This window comes from Diadema antillarum, unplaced genomic scaffold, assembly GCF_040938485.1.
Source record: "Diadema antillarum isolate AM-2024a unplaced genomic scaffold, OU_Dant_1.0 seq00000124_RagTag, whole genome shotgun sequence".
In the NCBI taxonomy this organism is placed as follows: domain Eukaryota; kingdom Metazoa; phylum Echinodermata; class Echinoidea; order Diadematoida; family Diadematidae; genus Diadema; species Diadema antillarum.
Window position 1 is genome coordinate 732,514 of NW_027271204.1, and position 21,576 is coordinate 754,089.

The 21,576-nt window shown below is 38.1% G+C and overlaps 1 protein-coding gene across 1 annotated transcript; it reads right to left on the reverse strand.

Annotated features, from left to right (window-relative positions):
- Positions 1 to 6,266: 6,266 nt before the first annotated feature.
- LOC139727281 (solute carrier family 25 member 35-like) lies at positions 6,267 to 8,613 on the reverse strand. The gene is made up of 3 exons (XM_071638236.1): positions 8,224 to 8,613; positions 6,992 to 7,210; positions 6,267 to 6,587 (listed from the first exon to the last, which is right to left on the reverse strand). Exons 1-3 carry the CDS (start codon positions 8,611 to 8,613, stop codon positions 6,267 to 6,269), a joined length of 930 nt encoding a protein of 309 aa, XP_071494337.1.
- Positions 8,614 to 21,576: the final 12,963 nt, after the last annotated feature.

A 21,576-nucleotide genomic window follows, 5' to 3' on the forward strand; every position in this document is an offset into this window, starting at 1 on the left:
GAAAATATAAGTGAATTTCACAAAACTTTACTTTTTGAAAAAAGTGCACATTTCTTCAACTTGCTTCTGATGTATTATAGGGCAATATTATTCACCCTGCCTTCCAAAAGAGAGAAGTCATGTGTTCTTTTGTTATGCAAGAAAAGTGAAAATACAGAATGTTGAATTTTCTTGATACTTTCTCTATATCCTTGTACACATGTGACATCACAAGCTATAGAAGTCTTCTCATTCAGCTTTGACTGAGCAGAAACTTTAAAAATCCATAACTCTGGAATGGATTGCCTTACTTTCCTCAAACTCTCACTGATGTGTTTTACTAATATTGCTATTATATATTTCCTCAACCCTCATGTCTATTGAGGTGAACTTGTCCTTTTCCAGTTTCGGTCCCTTATAGGTTTATTTGAGACCAGTTTGTGTCCGGGACCTTCTGTGAAGTTGATGGGGAAAATTACTGAACAAAAACAAGTTTTCCCCTCAAGTTCACAGAAAAGCATTATGCTGCTCTCTTCAGCTGGGAAACACAAACTGTTGTCTTAACCAAACTGTAAAAACCTGTTAAAGATTAGTATGAATTACAATCTCAAACAACATTAGCTGGTATCCATTATCATGAAAGAGAATAACCAAACAAAATAACAAGTAAGAACTGAAAGAAAGAGCTTATATTTGAAAATTAAAGCCATGAGGAAAGACATGAATGTTCACTAAATAGTTAACACCTGAGAAGTTGGGTTGTCTTTGTGTTGTGTCACCTCAAAAACAATAAAATGTTTTTTCTTATCATATACATGTACTTTTTACTCTCAAAAGTGACTGTTAAATATGCATGATTTGCAGGTAATTTTCAATCAATTCAAATGATATGTAAAATACATTTTAGTAATGTCAACAGTTTAAATGAATCTGGTGTATAGAAAATTTATCCCAGATGAACCAAACACCTTTCACCAGTATTATAACATTTGTATTGTGGCTATAAAGGATGATGAAGAATTCATGAACATCCTTGAATTACACGTAATCTATTTATAAAAACTATGTGCAAACAAAAACGTACACAAGTCAAATAAGAATTTTTGCTTTTGGTATTCATACCGTATGTCCCCGCCAAAAAATTACAGTGGTACCCTCCGCAACGATAACTTTAAAGATAGTGAATCAATCCAAAATCTGTAAGGGATTGAAACTATAACTCATTGCCCACGCCTTACAGAAAACCCCATTCAATTTGCTTCAGAGGTCAAAGAGAATTGAGTATTTTTGTAGAGCATGTGAGGAATCCCTTCCCTCCAAGTTCTGCATGTGTTTACACGTTAATATGCAGTTCCTAGAGCATCCAAGTGCTGAACTTGGAAGAATCAGACTCCTAACATCCTTTATAACAATCCACATTTCTTTGAGATCATTTAACCAAATTGACTGGGGCTTTCTGCAAAATAGAGCTAAGATGTTATAATTTAAGACCCCAAAGTAGAATTTAGTTGATTTAATCATATTGGGTGCTATCAATGCAAAAGTCTAATTGTACATTTTTTTTTTTTTTTTTTTTTTGGGGGGGGGGGGGGGGGGGGACATACTACAATGTACATGTATATGAATACATGAACACAATGTTAACATTGAATGTCACCTCCGAAACAAAGTTATTCCTCCCTGGTGTTGTGGAATAAAATATTATGAGAGTAAAGAAACATTTAAATGATCTTAAACCCTCATTTCAATTTAAGGTAGAAAATGGAATGCCATGTTTCTTCAGGTTACAATATCTAGCTTATGTCCATCATATTCTTACTGTAAATTAATATTTCAACACAATGTTAACATTGAATGTCACCTCCGAAACGAAGTGATTCTTCCCTGGTGTTTTGGAATAAAATGTTCAGAGAGCAAAGAAACATTACTAAAATGATCTCACACCCTCATCTCAAGTTAAGGTAGAAAATGGAATGCCATGTTTCTTCAGATTACAATATTTAGCTTACATCCTTCGTCCAAATGGAAGGCAAACTACCGGTACCCATGCTAATTAATGAAGTGTAAAAAAACACTTGTTCTGTGTGGTTTATCTGCTTGAAACAGGAGTTAATTTCTTGTTCTCGAGTTATAATCATTAAAAACATTGATAAAAAGAAGAAGTTTTTGTGTCATTGTCACTTATTCTCAAAAAAAGTGAGTGTTAATATTAATGTCACCTCCGAAACATTCTAATATGTTAACTGTCACCTCCGAAACATCCATGTGTGAAAAATCCAAGTTTTAAAGAAATGATTGGAATTTCATTTAACCTACATAGGAAGGTAGCCCTTCTTAAAGACTTGTTATAGTAAGGGTTTGACCTGGCCTGCCCTCCAATAAATAGTTAAAATCTTAAAAATTACACGTCAATTGGTATTTTTAGCAAAAATTTATAAATCTCATGTATTTTTTTAAAAATTCACTTTATATTCAACCCCCAAATAGTTTTGATTCACAAACTATATATTGTTGTTAACCATATAAACTTTGCATGGTGAAATTTGATTACAGAGTTTTGTCAATATAGTGCAATTCATGAAAGCAAAATTTTGCTTAAATTTACTTCAGGAGCCAGGGTCTTCCTTAAATTACACCAATAACCCTTCAGCTTTAAGGTCTGAAATGTTATTTTTTCAAAAATTTGAATACTTTCAAACAGGAATCAAACAGAATAATGAAAAAATATTTTGTTTGAAATTTTGACCCTCCGAGTACAAAAGTTACACCACTGATCGTAAAAAAGGCCATATATGATTATTGTCATTTGAGAACAGCGACATAGGGGAATACGGAGTTGAAATGAGCGAAGTCTAGGACAGCACCTGAACAGTTTCTTTACATTGTACTACAGAAGTTGTTTGCTGCCCAATTGGAATGCCCAAAAACTTCTTGGGGAATGAACACATTTGAGATTGTTTGGAGTAAAAGGAAACAAAATGTGAACACAGTCACCACAGTGCAATGCTGTGAGTCACATCCTGCTTGGCTCTTGGGTGGAGCGATGTCGTCGCTCATAAATGTTTCGGTTGGTAGTCAAGGGAGTGGAATGCAAGACTTTTCTAGAATACTTCATTCTCAAATAGAAAATATAACAGAGGTTTGCAGGGATTGCCCTAAATTTAGGGCTACTGGACAAATTTTGTGACCCAGGGAGACCCACTGTCACTTTGGCACGAGGAGCAGGATCATCTCAACAAACTCTATACACTGTGATGAAAAGCGGTTCTTTCTTTCTCTTTTGAAACAAGTGTTATGTGGAAAATGGACATACCAAGGAGGCTATGACAGCAAATGGAATAAACGGAGAAAGGATATTGTGCCTCTCCTGTAGAACAGGGAATGTTGCACTGTTTCCCCGGAAGCAATAATGACCTCACAAAGGATTGCTACTAAGCACAATATGGTCTTTGATAGATCGTTTCTTTCCTTTGCATGCTGAAGCTATACAGATGGGAACAATACATGTATGTCTCCCCTGAGAAATTGCTGGCAGTTGTATAAGTGGTATGTACATCTACTTTGAGCTCTTAGTTTCATGACGGTGATGGACTAGGGGTTAAAAGGGCTTGAATTCCCTCCTCTATGATAAATTGGGAAAGAGAGAGAAAAAAATAGTGATACTAATATCGAAGGCTAAAAAACAGCTCATACAAAATCCAAACACTATACCTCATACACCTCCACAACCTGGACAGAAAATTTTACAGACAGATGCAAACTACATGTTGGCTAACATGTGGATTAAGGCTGCTACAGGCTAGCCCACTTACTCCATTCCTTTTTTCTTTTCTTTTTTGATTACTGCACAATTACATAAGTGTCAGTTATACATGTAGATCCAGTGTTTGCTTCTAGAAGTAAAATTTCTTCTCATACACAGTGCTGGGTATATTTACTGTTTGCCATGAGGGAACATCTTGATGAGCATTTAGTAGATACTTTGCAGATTTATCACGGCATATCTGATTAGAGAAGGTGAATGCAATGTAATTTCTTTGAGCACTGACGAATTTGCATTGTCCAAGGAGGTACTGCCTTTGTCATCACTGTCAGCAATATGCAAAATAATGTATATCCCACATACAAAATGCATACTGCTTTTAACAAAGCCCACATGGGTACTCACCATATCCATGTAAGGTAAAAAAAAAAAGAAAAGAAAAAGAAACTTTTAACAAGGCATTCACTAAAGGAAAAACTGAACACTTCGATACATTTGTGCATCACAGCTATTGCATTTAGCATAAAAGCATACTGGCTGAATACTGGTACATGGCACAATGTGTTCCACTTGTTTTGGTCACAGAAACGCTCGAGGGTGGAAAGTTAGTCCATTTTTGGCTTCGATCAATACTGGCCTGACACATAGAAATTGCCTTTTTCCTGATATATCACAAGTCTAACTAGAGAAGCACTCTGAGAGCGCAGACCTCCGCCAAGCATGCAGCTCATTTCCATCACTGATCTTGCTCTTCCATAGAGATATCAGTGATTTCCACCCATACGTACTTATAGCATGCTGAAAGTGTTTATAGTGTGCTGAAAGTCGCCCGATTTCCCAATACAGAAGCCTTTAATTGTTACGTCAGAAACCCTCAGCTGCACGGCGCGCCTCACCCTAGCAGAAACTAGAGCACACACTTTAGTGCGCGCACACAAACCTCAAATACGCGCAGCCTGAACCCCCAAGTTCATTGACCCTACCTGCCAAAATATCAAAAATCCTTTATAAATTCCCCCAAAATTCTCGGATCACTACCAAAAGTTAATCGTTTGGTACTTGTGTCATTCTCAACCTTTCCTGCAAGTTTCATCCCAATCCGTTAACTACTTTTTGAGTTATTTTGCACACATACAAACTAACTACACTGTAACTAACGAACAAACACACAAACCAGTGGTAACGAAATCATAACCTCCTCCCTTGGCGGAGGTAAATATAATAAATGAGAAAGTCTGTAAAGAGACTTCATCGTCCCATTGATCAAGACTAAGCCCACATCAGTTTAGTTCACAGAGCATTTAGTAAACTCCTTCACTATGAAGCATTCACTGTATACATGTGCCAATCAATATGACACTTGCACAACACTGTAAGATATTCCCCCTATACCGATAACCAGTTTCTTTACAAAAATGGCTGCTGTTGAGGCTAAACAATGAGAACCTCACATTAATTCACAACAGCACTAACTTCTATGAGGGATGATGATATTTCTTGTACTCTACTTCACCTGCTGGTTTTAACCCGTTGAGGATGGACTGACTTTGCTACAAGACGCATTTTCCATAGACACCTGCTCGAGTATACTCGGGACTCGTCATCAACAGGTTAAAATTTGACAATCAGCTTTGCATCTGGAGACAAAAGGGGTAAGCTAAAGTTTGAGTAGAAAACAGATTTTAATCACTGAGGTATACAAAGGAGTGGTCTGATCATATCAGTCTACAAACGAACACACATGTACTTGACTTTCAATTCTATGTCTTTCAGGTCAAATATGAAATTGCCTTTTGGCAGTAGTACTTTCATTGCCAACTGAGTAATTTCAAGCTTTGTGCATGATGGACATATTTCAGTTACAGCTTAAAAAGTGGCATGCAATGTTGGCAGCCACTATTCTGTGCTCCTGTCTTAAAATACAAGGCTGCCATGAAATTTTGTTCTGACATAGTATAAATTCAGGTCCCAATATTATCATCTATATATCTTTATGTACTTATACTTAATTCCTTTGGCAATAACAATGAAATAATGATGTAACGAAAGAACACTCCCGGTTACAAAGAATTTGTCAAAATGGAAGTCGCCTGTATTGCAACAGCGTTTTGTTTGTCTGTCTTATCAACTACAGTTTGTATTTCCAGACAAAAAAGGGAAGACCCCAGTACAATTAACTCCTGGTACTAGGAATACAGCTAATGGATTTAATATCCAAAGAATACAAAATAAAGTGCTATATCTCATATTTAAAAAGACTGAGATTAAATGTGCTCAGAGGGAAATAAAAACAAACAACAAATAACCATGTACAACCCAATCCCAACCCCCAACAAACACAACTATCACTCCACAAAACTACATTTTGTTATAACAAATTTAAAAAGGCAGGCACAAATGAATTCGTTATAAAAGCAGGAGCCAACTGTATTGCACCATGTGGCATATGAAACCACAATGGTCCTGTACGCTGGATTCACTAACTTCTTTTTTTTTTACAGGTTTTCTGACTCCCTGGCGGATGTCACCTTGCTAGTTTCTCCTGCATGTGGTTATACAAACTCCTCGTCTGGTCCCAAAAGAGCAGACTGAGGACAGTGTGGGGTCCGAGACGGAACCAGGATGCCGACCAGCCCTTGTAGAAGCCCAGTGGACCTTCCTTGCGCATGATCTTCAAGAAGCAGTCCAGGAAGCCCCTGTAGTACAGGCCCCGCCCGTGGGCGTCGACGCCCTGGTTGTAGAGACGGGTGCTCATTACGTCAAACGGAGTCATGCAACACACCACAGCCACCCCGCCCACCATGCTGGCACTCAGAGGCACCAGTAGGCTGTCCGGCTTGAATACCTGGAAAGATATGATTGTGGTAGCATCACAGTCAATCTAAGGTCAGTTGACAGGGAACAAGAAATTGAGTCTGAGTTTGTAGTCATTAGATCTTGGCTAGGAATACTTAGATTGAAGAATGTTCAGAGAGTACCATACTGGAGCAATGTGTGAATAACAATATACAACAAAATCAGGAACGTTCCTAAGAGTGATCAAGGATATACTAATGTGTCATACATGTAAATCCCAATTAGACAACAGTAATCCCCAAATCAAAAAGGCTTTATCATTTTCATTTTTATGACATGATGAGATATTCACTTTACCTATAAAGTTTTTAAAGAAGCACTCTTCTAAGTTATGAAGACTTAGCAGCTGTGCACTTGAGACAGAGAGAAAACAACAGGAAATAGACATAACACCTGGCTCTTAATGACCATCTCCTTGGCAGCGCTGAAAGTCGTCAGCTGGGCAGCAGACCCGATGGTTACCCGGGCAACCGCAGCGGACAGGCCACGCCAGAGTCCCAAGAAGCCGCCGTTGGAGTAGATGAGCCGTAGGCCATGGACCATTCCGTGGTGGGTGTGCTGGTGCCCGACTGCAATGGCCTCGTGTGCTTGAGCCTGGAGGTGTGTCTTAACCTGCGGATGGGAAGGGCACCATGCATGAAATTTAATGTGAATGGCACAGGGGAAGTTGGGGAAAGTTTGGATGATGTACTGTAGTTAGTACGCAAATGCGTGGACTGTTATATTTTTGCTTTGTTTCCACCAAAGGGCCGTCCTCCCTTCAAATAATGAAATATGATTTACTCTTTCCTCTCAGGAATTTAGAGTAGCCAAGATCAAACAGGCTACCACTTCATATAAAACTTAGCGATTTAAAATGTCATACCTACAGTCTAAAGAACAAGTACTTTACAACAATTGATATTTCTGTCCTTTGTCTCCATGACGTACCCCAACTACATTGTATTACACCATACAGTATGTTAACATTTGTCAGGCAGCTGCAGAGAAAAGGTACAATGTAGCCATGTGGTCTCAGAAATAAGAGATACTAGTACACTGTAGTAGGTCTGTCGAGTATTTGCCTAATTGCTATAATAATGTCAGTGATGTACAGTACAACTGTAGACTGTAACTAGACCTCTATAGAAGAGATCTACAAAGAGGTCTAACGTTATTCAGACCATGGATTTATGTTGTAGGTCCATGTTCAGACAGACTAGACATTCTAAATTATACTGTCTGAAATATTCTTAAGACTGAATTATATTTTACCGCACTACTGATCAGAAGTCTACACAGTGATAGTCAGTAGGCCTACTTAAAATATGCGTTTAATTTTAAGCAAAGTGGAAATTATCAGAATTTAGTGCATGAGATAAAAACAAACAAATAACAGAATCTAGGCCTCGATGTCTGTTTAGTCATGCAAGTAAGTACTTGATGCTCTTTTAAATGACAAATCCATGATGACCATGCCATGCAGAGCATGGGATATCTATATGCACCCTGGGGAAAGAAAACAAAAATGATTAGACTAGAACCTAGTTTAGTTAAATGAAATATGGTAACAGCTTCATTGGCTGTTTGTTTGTTTGTTTGTTATTAACAAAGGAACAATGAGGCTAATAAAGGGAGAACCTTACGAGATAAAACGGGCTGCCCACGCAAGCACCACAACTTCCTGCGAACGCCCCTGCCAGTATGGTTCGTGGATAGCTCAACTCTCCTTTCGAATTTTTCGTCAGTCCCAAGTTCACTAAACACTGATAAGTCCCAAGACGCACACCGTTCATGAACAACTGATACCACAGTGCTGGGACCAGACCTTTTTGCAGGGCAGCGAGTCCATCAACGCGTCCGATTGTGTAGAATGCATGGAAAACGTTCTTATAATGGCGATGATACGTCCCGCGGGCTTTTAACTCACCCTGCAGTTGCATTCGAGTTTTGACCACCTCCAGCGGGTTGGTGAACAGGCACGCGCCGCAGGTAGCGATTCCACCCAAGAAAAACTCAACCACGTTCGAAGTCATGTTCAGTATCGTTCGACAGGTCTTTACTCTGCTAAGCTGAAAACTGTAGTAGTTTCACACTAGATGCTATAAAACACCGCAACAAAACAGACGTGTAGAGATGTAGTATTCACATACTTTGGCCATTTGGTCTGCGTGGGCTGCGTTCGAAGAGAACAACACAAGATTCCGGTGGTCATACGTAGATACCGTGCGTGTGATACCGTGCAGGACTATCGCGGGATCGCATACACAAGTTGCGTCATTCATTTACCTCTCATCACAAAATGCCATGTGACGATTCTAAGGGCGATGTGTTACAGCGCCCTCTTTATGTTTTGCAACGAATGGTTCCAACATTTTCCCTCATAATTTATGAGAAATAAAATTATTGAAACACTGAAGGGTAACCGCTGTAAAGCTTCTCAAAGGGACACTTTTGAAAATGATGCACACTGTTGTTGTTTTTTTCAAAAATGATACTTGTAGTGTTGATTAGCTCTACATAAGATGAATAATACAGGGATTTATCCTTGCATAAGGGGGTATCATCATCACCTTACAGATTAACTTGATGTATTTTGAACTGTTTCAGTGGTAGCTAAAACAAAGAAATACATTGAAATACCACAATCATTCAAAGGTGTGCGATAATGAATACTTTGTTATTTATGAATTCAACTGCTTTGTACTGAGATCTAGTACCACAAGAACATAATTAGAAAACAAAGTGTAGAAAGGCAGCCAGAGTTGGGGGAGGGGGTGGGGGGATTTGACAGAATACAACTGTAGATCAACATAAACCGAAAGAGCTCGTATGGGATGAATACTTCCCATTGACTTGTGTGCATTACATACATACACTATAGGGCGCACACGGATAAATATTTCCCCATAGACATGTGTGTTTAAAATTCAAAATTCAAAACATTCTGTAAAATAGCTAAGAGAAATGACGTGTTTTATCTTCACTAACCTGGATAAGTGAGATATAGCCTACCCTTTCATCCATCAAATTTCCAAGGGGGTTCTTCGGCTCAAACTCTGTCCAAGGGTTCGCAAAGCCAAACTACGAGTTCTTTTCACTATTTAAAAAAAAAAAATCACCTATTTTTCTGTACATGCACCCAATGAAATATAGTCCCTCCAAATTCCCTGAAAAGCTTTCATCTTCTAACCAAAGTGCAGTTTGTAGAGGAATCACATATTCATTATTTGCAGCTTTTCAGTGTTTTGCCAAACTGCATTCTGTTCTGATTTTTAATTATTTTTTCTTCATTTATTTTAGTATCTTTGATACTATTTTGTGAAGCGGTCAGGGACATTCCATTTTATTTACATGTGTAAGCCCTATAAGAGAGCCTGCCTCTAGCTGCTAGTCACTTGTGACAGTGTACCTTAGCCAATGATGCGGCTGTCCACCCGTGTGAAGTTTGTTTACTTTTGTGTTAAGCTTAACTGCATTTTTATAATCACATTATAAACGGTTTAAACTATGAACTCAAACGAATACCTGAATGTAAAACGACCCAAGTCCAAATTTGGCTTTCGTTTTTGGAGACCCTTTACGAATTCATGCAAAGATTATATGATCAGTCAAATAAATGTTTTACATTTGAATTTGTATAAATAACATTCCACACACTGGGAAAAAAACCCTCTAAAAACATTAGGAATGTACAGAATGATTTCCATTTTTTTTTCTAAATTTTCTGTAATGGACTTGGGTCCTTGAATTATTCAAATGCACACCAGGGGAATTAATCGGTCCGCCCCAAACAGAGACGGACCAGTCAATCAGCATTCGAGAGCAGTATGGATATGAAAATTCTTCAGATATGGGAGGGGTGATGTGGTTTTTTAACAGGAAGAAGAAGAAAAAGACGAAGAGGAATAGCAACAACAACAACACCACCACCAACAACAATAATAATAATAATAACAATAATAATAATAGTAATGATAATAATAATAGTAATAATAATTATGATAATAATAATAATAATAACAATAATAATAATGACAATAATAATAATAATAATATTAAGAAGAAGAAGAAGAAAAAGAAAAAGAAGAAGTTGTAGTAGTAGTGAGGAGAAACTTTAAAAAATGTGTTCATGTGACAGAAGCCTGAACAAGGAAACTGCCTGTAAAAACAAACAAATAACATACAAATGTACCCCCCCCCAAAAAAAAAAAAATGAATAATAGGCCCTATAAAGTAAGTGATGTCCTATGATAAGGCCTATCAGGCGGGTAGGTTTCAAACCCTGGACGACGCTCTGTTTCAAAGTCTAGAATAACTTCCACTTGTCCCCTCAAGATTGCTGCACTCATGTAATCTCAGCCTAGTGTGTTCTAGAGAGTAAAGAAACACACACACACACACACACACACACACACACACACACACCATACAAAATACAAAAAATGACTTTAAGCTTAGCACCGATAATAATTATGTGCAAGTAAAGTTTGATCACAAAATAGTGTTAAGTGCCATTTTTAACATGTTAGATATAAGTCCATCATCAGACGTTGTCAGGACAGAGCCAAAAACCCCGACAAGATAATGAGATAAGATTACTAGCCATGCGTCCTAGAACGGAAGAGTATCTGTGTATAACACAACCAATTGGCTGTGGATATCACGTTGCTGACATCCATTTCATTTGCACTTCTTTTGACACAACTTGCAAAATTGATGGTATTGGTCCTAATTAGGTCATGCCAAAATTTATTGTGATAACTGGGTCCGTGTGGGCTATATCATATAAATCCAATGCTGTATATAGGTCCAACATGACAACTCGTCGCAGTACTTAGTGAACTGTCTTGCCCAGTCATAGTCTCAGTTAACCCCCGCCTGAAATGAGATAATAATCTCTTCAACAGTGATTTAGAGGACAAGTTAACCTATATGTGTGGATTGCCACAGCAATATTAGGAAAATACATGAGTAAAGTTTGAGGAAAATCAGATGATCCGTTCACAAAAGTTATGATTTCTTAGTTCAGTGCCTCATTGGCTCGATGAGAAGACTACACGACAGATTTGTGACGTCCCAGCAGGACAACAATAACTTCTTTTTTTTTTCCATAAGAAGTGTACATTTCCTGCTTTCTTCAAGAGTTGAGTCAATTGCTTTTTCATTTTGCTAGAAATATTGAAATAATATAATGAAGTCTGTTGATATTTTCTTTTTATCGTTGTCCTGCAGTGACATCACAAACTGTTGCAGTCTTCTTATACGACATTAATATTCGTAACATTGGAATAAATTTCAATGATGTATTTTATTGATATTGCTGCGTTTACTCAATCCACACATCTTGGATGAACAAGTCCTTTAATGATATGGCGACCACCACTGGCTGTAAATCTGCTGAAGAGAATTATTCTTATTTATTTTTGTTTTGATGTAGACCTATCATTACGCCGGTCATTACGGCAATGTAGACTAAAGTTAAGCTAGCCTTGCATTATCATCACAATAAACAAACCAAGAAACTCAGGTTTTGCAATATAGTACCATGCTTTCGAATTCATCCTTTCTACCATGAACGTAACATTTCGTAGTATTCTCCCTCCCCGAGCTGAAAGAGGAAGTGTCTAAAGTAAAATAGAATTATCTTTTGAGAGGAGCATTTTCCCGCTTTTGATAATTATCTTCCGGTTATAGACGCGAGCATTATTGATCCTCCACCGCTCGCCCCCACCCCACTCCCTCTACCCTCTCCCTCTCTCTTTCTTACTCTGTGTATGTCTCTTCATTCTTTTTTTTAACGCAAATACACTTTGCTCTCTCACCCTTAATTTGATCTTGTTAATTGGGAAGCATTGACAATTATTATCGCATAATAATTACGAACACAAATTATGATAGCATTTAGCAAACATTGCTTTATGCTAACTACGCCAACAGACTCATGTACACACGCACACACATACACACAACACGCACATGTCACACACACAAGCACACACACAAATACACGCACACACACATACACAGACAGACAGACAGACAGACTGACAGACAGACAGACACACACACACACACACACACACACACACACACACACGACTATGGAGCAAGTGCCACGGTGTATAGTGACACAACGGCTGTCGTGCAATGGAATCTGCTTATGGAAATCTAAATGGAACACATATTGTTATTTTGAAAGACAAACGATTCAATTCGAATGGATCTATTTGCCTTTCGTACATTTTGTTAGTCAGCTGTATATCGAAACCCGGAAATGAAAACGTAACACACCGCTGAACTGCAATCGTATTAGGTTCCCAGTCTGTTCATTAAAACAAGTATAGGGAAATTGTACATGCAGTTAGCTTGCATGAACAGGCATGCATTCTTATTTTTCAGAAGAGGCATACGCTTCCTCTCATGGATTACATTAATTGCCCTCTTCAACACGAAACTTCATATTAAATGGAGCAATGTGAACACAAGTAGATGAAGGGGGGGGGGGGTCGGAGAAAGAGAGAGAGAGAGAGCTGATTTGAACTACTGTAATGACTTTAAAACAAAAAAATCAAACAGGACTGTAAGTTTAATAAATCACACATGTTTTACATATTATTATAATACAATTATGTAAAAATATGTGATTTATATATGAAGAGCTTATTTACAAAAGGGGCTAGATCCACTTATGATAGAAATTTAGTTATTAGCATCACCGCACAGAATTCCATTTGAGTTAGTTACACTGAAAATTTCGACTCCAGACAACCGTTTCAATAGAAATCATCGCAAAATTAGATTTAGATTTTCTAATTATACTTGTGTACAAATTTTCACAAACAAACCGATTTTTCTCCAAAGTACTAAAAGTGGATCTAGCCCCTTTTGCAAATAAACTCTTAATATATTATACTCTATCTATTCTCTGTTTACATAGTTTCTTTTATATTTTGTTATGAACTTTTATCGCCTGTTAGATATAGATTGTTGTTGTTGTTGTTGTTGTTGTTGTTTTAGTAACGCGAGCCCATCCGATCTGTAGTATTGATTTTCACTGTGATAACATAGATTTGCCCGGTGTAAAATTTCGTCATTATTTATTAACTACTACTATTTCACAGAGAGTATAGCCACTCGTCACTGCTATACTATCTGCACGCAATATGAGAGTAGGAGTCATTCGAGACTACATGGAAGTGTTCTTTACTATAAGAGCTCATTCGCGGCAGCATTATGACCCGGTGATTCTACTTAAAAAGAAAATACATTAAAAGCTGAAGGAAGTACTTGTGAAGGACCTACATAAATTAATGCACTCCCAAAGGGATTTGATATGTACAGTGACACTGTCCATAGTTTAGCCTTTTGCAAAGGCGGCTCGCAATGGACTCGCTTACGGCGGACGGACGGGTGCACTCGCGCGCACACAGAGATCGGATGGGAGCATGCGAGTTGGGGGGGGGGGGGGGGGAGGGAGCAGTCCTGAGGCGAGTTCGAAATTGATCATAACCTCCATCACTTTGATATGACTTAATTTAGGAGTGCCGCCTTGATATTATCGAGCAAACCTGATTTTCTTCTTGAATTAAAACAACAACAAAAACTATTGAAGGCATAAACGAAACTGTCCTAATGCAATACCGTACAAACTGTTCATTAAACATCACCCAAGGAGCAATGTGAGATACCTGTTTCAGTTCTCTCACAGTTCCTAGGTGTTGATAATATACACTTTGACATCATGATCTCATTCAGTCTTGTCCTAAAACTAAAACTGTCATTTTTATTGTCTTTAAAGAACCCTTTAATTGTATGTTTAGCAGCAGGCGACATCAGCCCCAAATGTGCAGAATTCTCAGGCTAAAGATGCATATTAGTCCTGCAATTGTTTTAATTGCAACCACATCTGGTGATGTTCAGCACTTCCTCAGGGGTTAGAGGGCGATTACTTGCCATAGAAATAGGATGAAGACGTGAAGACTTGCTTGATTACCACCCGTTGAAGCCCTGTGGCTTTGTTGCAAGGCCAGAGACAGTGTTGTAGGTAACTTGGGTGGTATCAGAGATGACATCAGACCAGCATCTGCACCAACTTGTTTTGGGGTCAATGTTTTCTAGTTACAGTAGGGAAATCTAGGCTTGTGGGATTTCAGGCGCATTGATGGCAGGGGCATTTCATGAAGTGTTTTGTCAGATCTTTTCTTTTTGACAAACTGTTATAAGCTATTAAATCCTTGCATCTGATTGGCTGAGAGCAAATTTGTCAGACAAATTTGTCAGACAAAACGCTTCATGAAATGCCCCCCCCCCCCATGCTATCGTGTTTGGAAGGTCAGGGTATGTGTTGACGGCACTGGTGACACTGGCCATCCTTTCCTTCCAGTGTGAGGGAGAGTGATCGAGTGTCAGTGAAGGAGGGTGGACTTCCTTAGCCTATGCTTGGAAGGCTTGCCACAGAGAGCTACCTTGAACATAGCGTTGGCAAGATGGTTACTAAGATGGAAGGCATGGGTCTGATGATAATCTAACAAAGGTTGGGGCAAAGTCTCCAGAAGATGATGTACTCCACTATTGTCTTGAGATGGGTCAGTACTCGGCTCATGTCATCCAAGGACTTTCTATGAGACGTAAAGGCAAGATCATCTGCAAACTTCCTACGTGAAATGAATGTAATGTCACCACATAGCCTATGTTAAAAAGACCTCTAGTGGAGTTAGTTTACAGCCACAAGTAAGGAGGCCATCATTCCGAGTCCTAACACAGCTGGTCTGGTTACCGAGAGCAATCCTGAATCTGCAAATGCTGAAGATTAAAGACAAGCAGTGTGAAGTTGTTATAACACTGCTTTCAGAATGAGGCAGCACTGTACAGATCTCAGAGTCTCCCTCGACATCATAGGCCTATACTCAAACACATTCACTCCGAAAAAACGGTGGTAAAATTCATCTATATACCATATATAATTCATCTGGGTTAACATTAAAAACTTTGGGGCATTGTTTTCATTTCAGAGATTTGACAACAGAAAGCGAGGTGGTCCCTTTTTCCAATTTCCCCTGCCTCATGTTCTTTCTCGGATGAGGGGACTGAAAAGTTTGTATAATATCGCTTTTAGATAATATAGAACAGGACAGTTAATTGGAAATTTCATTTGTGTCATCATCTAGGATTCAGCCTTTTAATTCAGTAAATCAGAATGAATGATTTAATGTTGAACATCTCAAGGCAAGTACTCTCTAAAAAATCGAGTGAAAATATTCACTCTTAAAGGAGTGAATAAAAAAAGAGTGGATTTAGAGTGAAATTGGAGTGCATTTTGAGTGAAAATGTTCATTTTCACTCGTTTTAGAGTGACCTCAGGGATCACTCCAAAATCTTCGAGTGATCCCTGAGGTCACTCCAAAATGAGTGAAAATGAACATTTTCACTCAAAATTCACTCCAATTTCACTCTAAATTCACTCTTCTTTGTATTCACTCCTTTAAGAGTGAATATTTTCACTCGATTTTTTTTTTAGAGAGTAAGTATCAAATGTTCATATCTAATAATTCCTGATAAACGATCTTGATGTTGGCGTCAATTCAAGTTTTGGTGGATTTTTCCAAATACCTAGGGAAAAATTCAGATTGAGGTAGCAAATTTGGATGTTTGCATCAACAACAACAAAAAAATAAAACAGCCTTTATTAGTAACAACCTTCTGATTTATAATCAGCACACAAATTGAAAAACAGTGTACCTGAGTGACAGAAAAAAAAAAGATTATTTTTTTTATTTCACACGCTCTGCCGTTCATATTGTGCAGGGGTATATGAGTGGCATCCATTTTGAAGTTTTGTATTAAGAAGAATATAATAAGCCTAAAAACAATAAACTTTCTGTTTTTTTGCTTGTTTGTTTGCTTGTTTTGCTAGTGGCACTCATCAGATTTGCATTGCACAAGCAAAACTTGATAAAAGCGTAGGTATGTGACTGAAAATTCGTCTTCTATTTCTATGCATATTTTTTGCCATTCATATAGTACATGAGTATAGGAGTGGCGGCCATTTTGAATTGAAAATAAGCTTAAAATACTAAATGTACCTCTTCAAATGAAAAATTTCTTGCATGTGCAAGTAGAATTACTCAAGGAACAAAAATTTAAAAAACTTTGATGGAATAATTTGTCATAAAATTGACATAAATAGGATTATCATGGCCAAATTAGCATATCTGGCGGCCATTTTGGATTTTTGCGTTTTGCCGAAAATGCTCAAGGTTACGCGAGTGGCATCAATCGGATTTGGAATCAGCACCCTCGAATTGACAAGAAACCATCAAAAAACATTGTATATATCAAAAAACAAGGTTAGGTGCACTTTCTATGGAGCCTAGCCTGGACTAGTGAGTCGCGGGGATGCCCGGAGAGGTGCACGCAGAACGCCAGTAGGAGGCCCTTAGCGGCAGCACCTCGTATAGGCAACTCCCACGCAGGTACTTCGCATTCCCCGTATGCAGCCAAGATAATGACATTCTGTTGGCCTTCTGCCATTCCTTCAGAGGAATTCCTTCACCGAGTTGTGAGTCCCCACGAGCCTGGCACACAGGTTACACAGTATACTCGCAAGTAGAATTTAAGTAGAACGCGTCCAACAAGTAAGACACATACTCTGAATAATCCTTGCCCGCCCTCAGAAATTGTCCGGTATGCTGGAAAGTCACCACACGCAACAAGCCCGCGTAGCATGCCGCGCCCGGAAAGGTGTGACAGGGCGTAAACATGGTTGCGGGTAAAAAGATTTGCGTGTGCACCTCCGGGCGATTACGGGCGATCATCTGTGGAAACCTCCGGGTAGTAAAAATTGTTCTTCACAAGTCACACGCAAAGCCTGCCCGGAAAGGTGTGACACGGCCTTAGAATAAAAGTGGCATGGACGTGTTGGTATAATTATAGTGGTTCCATGACATTTATGCTCCTGCAACGATTGCTCTCATGAATTATCTGCACTCTTAGCCAAACTTAAATTATACCCACAAACATAACAGTTCCCCTAATCCTATCCTCACGCCAAACTAAACCTCAAAATCCTATCACAACCCTATCCCCATATCCCCAAGTCCTTGCAGAAAATATAAGACCGGAGAAATTGTCGCAGGAGCAAATGTCGTGTCGTGGTAGCTCGAGAATGTCCCGTTTATAAACATGTTTCCTTTTCAGAATGAATTAAGTCATAAAATCAGATTAGACAATTAGATGACTCAGATGACAGTGTCATTCACTGGCTTGCACACATATCTTCGGAAAAGAAAAATCCCCTATTAGACATAGATTCAAGTGATTGATTAATTCATATTCTTCACATCGGACTGTGCTTTATATAGGGTTATATATATTAAGTAATGAATACAAAAAGCGGGGTTTCACACCTGTTAAATAATTGAATAACATGGAAATACCTTATGATGATCACGCTTTGCGTGATTTTGCTCTCTCATCAACATGAATATATAAATGAATTTGTATCTTTCATGCCATATAGTCTAAAAGTGAAACACGAAAATCAAAGGTCTATATCAGGGAGTGTGACGAAGGTATAGAAAGATTATCATATGCACTTATATATATATATATATATATATATATATATATATATATATATAAGTTATATAATATATAAGTGAACATTATTTCCACGACATAATTTCATAGAAAATTTTAGTAAAAAAAATCTTTGTGTCATATACCATATTTAAGGTTATCTAATTGGCTGTCAACCCAGTAGGCTAGCACAAAGGAACATTTTATGCATGAGTGAACACATACGTTTTTGTCTTCCAAGGCACAAATTAAAGTAAAATTGCAGAAAGTGACAGTTTGTCATTCATTTGCAAATGCCCCTTACGATAGCATTGATAACAAAACATCAGTTTAACATAATGAGAGACGTGCTTGAATAGCAAAGATAGGTCTTTGTTCCCTTGTATCCTTCTATATCCTGGAAATAAAACCAAAGTGGGAACTAAAGGGGGGAGGGGGAAATAAGATTTTTTAAATTTTTTTTTTTTTTTTGTCAGCTCAAATTCAAATGACATATAGGGAGTAAGCCGCAAAGGCGATAAATGGAAAGACTTTCTGTATTCAATTCTTTCAGTTCAGGAACTTTAAGATTCATGAGACAAATTCAAGAACCAAATACAATTTTCAATTTTCTTTATTTCAAATAACATTTTAAGTTTTACCATTTTTGTTGATATTGCCTCTTCTCCAAAGTTACATGAACTTGGATTTGACAGAATGTTCTTTTAGTATTACTTTTATATTATTTTCTCCATTATTTTTCCCCATTCTTAAATCTTAAGGGGCTACAAAGACACTGTCGATATCAGTCAGTAGGTGATTTTTGAAAATTAATTTGCGTTTCTTATTATATTAAATTTGTCTTTTGTTCTTATTATTACATGGAAGAGCGTATAAGCATGAATGAGAACTTGTGCATTTTTCCAGTTTTTACTTTGTGCATTGGAAAAGAAAAACGCAAGTGGTTAGTGTTCACCAATGCGCAAAATTTCTTTTTTTAATGACCTACCAGGTTAATAGCCAATTGGATTACCTTTATAGGACAAGTTCACCAGTTCAGAGAAGCAGTATTAGCAGAACACATTGGTGGAAGTTTGAGGAAAATCGGACAATCCGTTAAAAAGTTATGAATTGTTGAAGTTTCTGCTTAGTCACGGCTGGATGAAAAGACTACTATAGCTTGTGATGTCACATGAGTACAACGATATAAAGAAAGAATAAAGAAAAGTCAACATATTTCCATTTTTCTCGCATAACAAAAGAACACTCGACTTCTCTCTTTCAGAAGGTAGGGGGAATAATATTACCCTTAACATACGTCAGCAGCAAGTCGAAGAACTGTGCACTTTATTCAAAAAGTAAAGTTTTGTGAAATTCTATTTTTATTTTCCTTATATAGTTGTACGCATGTGACATCATACACTGTATAGTAGTCTTCTCTTCCAGCAGTGACTGCGCAGATACTTAAAATATTCGTAACTATTGAACGGATTGTCCAATTTTCCTCAAACTTTCACTGATGTGTTCTACTAATATTGCTGCATTCTCTCAATCCTTATGCATATGGAGGTGGACTTGTCCTTTAACATGGTATACAACATCAATATCTAACTAAATATTCCATGAGATATATGAGCTTGAAAAGGTGTGTTTTTTTTTTTTTTTTGCTGAGTGTAGATATAATTCTTCTGTACAGTAGAGCACAGAAGAGATGGAGATAGAGAGAGAGAGAGAGAGAGAGAGAGAGATAGAAAGAGGGGAGGAGGAGGGAGGAGAGAGCATTATCGAATGAGAGACATGACCTAAGAGGAACTAACTGTGTCACGGTTCATCAAATTTGAAATCACGCCACGATACAAACTTCTCACCTGTGGGTTCTTTTTGTTATGTCTGTTTGTAAGTTGTTTTTGTCCCACCTTCCCCCATACGTTATTCTAAATTTATCTGAATCAGCCACACACTGAGACCACGTTGCTCTGTCACCTTTCAAAATCTTGAGTAAATACTCAGTTATCTGTATTTTGAGACACTCATACGGTCAATGAAATCATACACAGCCCACATGCGCAGTGTTCTCGAATTCAGACATTAAAAGCATCATTTCCCATTTGTAGACGAAAAAAAAAAAGGTCCAGGTTTGGTGCTTTAAAATTGTTCTAAAATGTGAGCTAAGGATAGAAACATCGATGTAAAATTTTGAACAGTATAATCAATGTTAAGAAAAAATGTAAAAGATAGTCAGAATAGAAATGCTTGTAGAATAAACCGTGAACAGTTATGAACCGTCTACAGGTTTATTAATGAAGATAGTGATATGCCCTCATACCTTAGGCTTTATGGCGAAATTTTTATATGGTAGGATGTTTAGTGATACAATAAAGTACACATATGCACCAAATGTGATATCTCGAGCACAAATCACTGCTCCCAATAGCAAACAGTATTGTTAATACTCCAGTCTGACAGAACTCGCCATTGATGTGGTCCCCACAAAACATCACACAATCTATAAGATGATGTCATGTACAGCCCAACACCACCTGTAGCCAGCCGACATGACACTGGTCCTTTAAGCATTGAGCTGACAATACAACTATATCCTTTAAGCATCATAGCACTTTTGAGTCTACGCCCTTCCAATGTGCGAGCCGCACAATAAAGTGGGGTTTTCCCCGATGCGGTACCAAGTCGCGAGCTATGCCATGACGTCAGCAAAAGACCTAGTTAAAAGTACGCCATTCATAAAACAACCTATTGCTCTTACAAGGGACCGCTGTACTATTAGCTCAACCACGCTTCTCTTCATCTCTTTATTATTCTGATGTTTGCGCTTATATGCGGTGCAGAATGCTTTGGAAGACGACGGAGGGCAGCGACCCCGTGTAATCTGGCGAGGTTGTAAAATCAACTTTTTAACATATTCTTTTCTTTTCATCAATGAGGCGAGAAGATTTCTACAGTAAATTCATTTTGGAGAATAACGTCATAAACATAGTCTCTGCAAACCCGATGGAGTTTCGACTTAATGGTTGTGTCTGCGTTGTGTAACCGCCATGTCATCACATGCATCCAATGTATTTGTGATTTTGTGATTACCACAATGAATTTGCCATTCCAAAGGGACATATTGAAACCAGCGATGTGTTCACTTGCTAGTATCGCCTGAATAATCTCCTATTCTCGCGTGGCAATGTCACCACTTGACGTGCTTGATTATTTGCATAACTCATGACTGCTATAGAAGCCTCAGCACAGCATACACAACCGCAAGACAAGAGAGATTCATTACCATACGCGAAGCACCTCTTCTCAATGTTTTCTTTTTTTTCATGTGAAATGCTTCCTGATCTGGTGAGGACTGGTATAGTCACATAGGCCTATTGAACTGATTGATTCGTGCGAGCACACACATACACACACGCGCGCACGAGCCTCCTGCT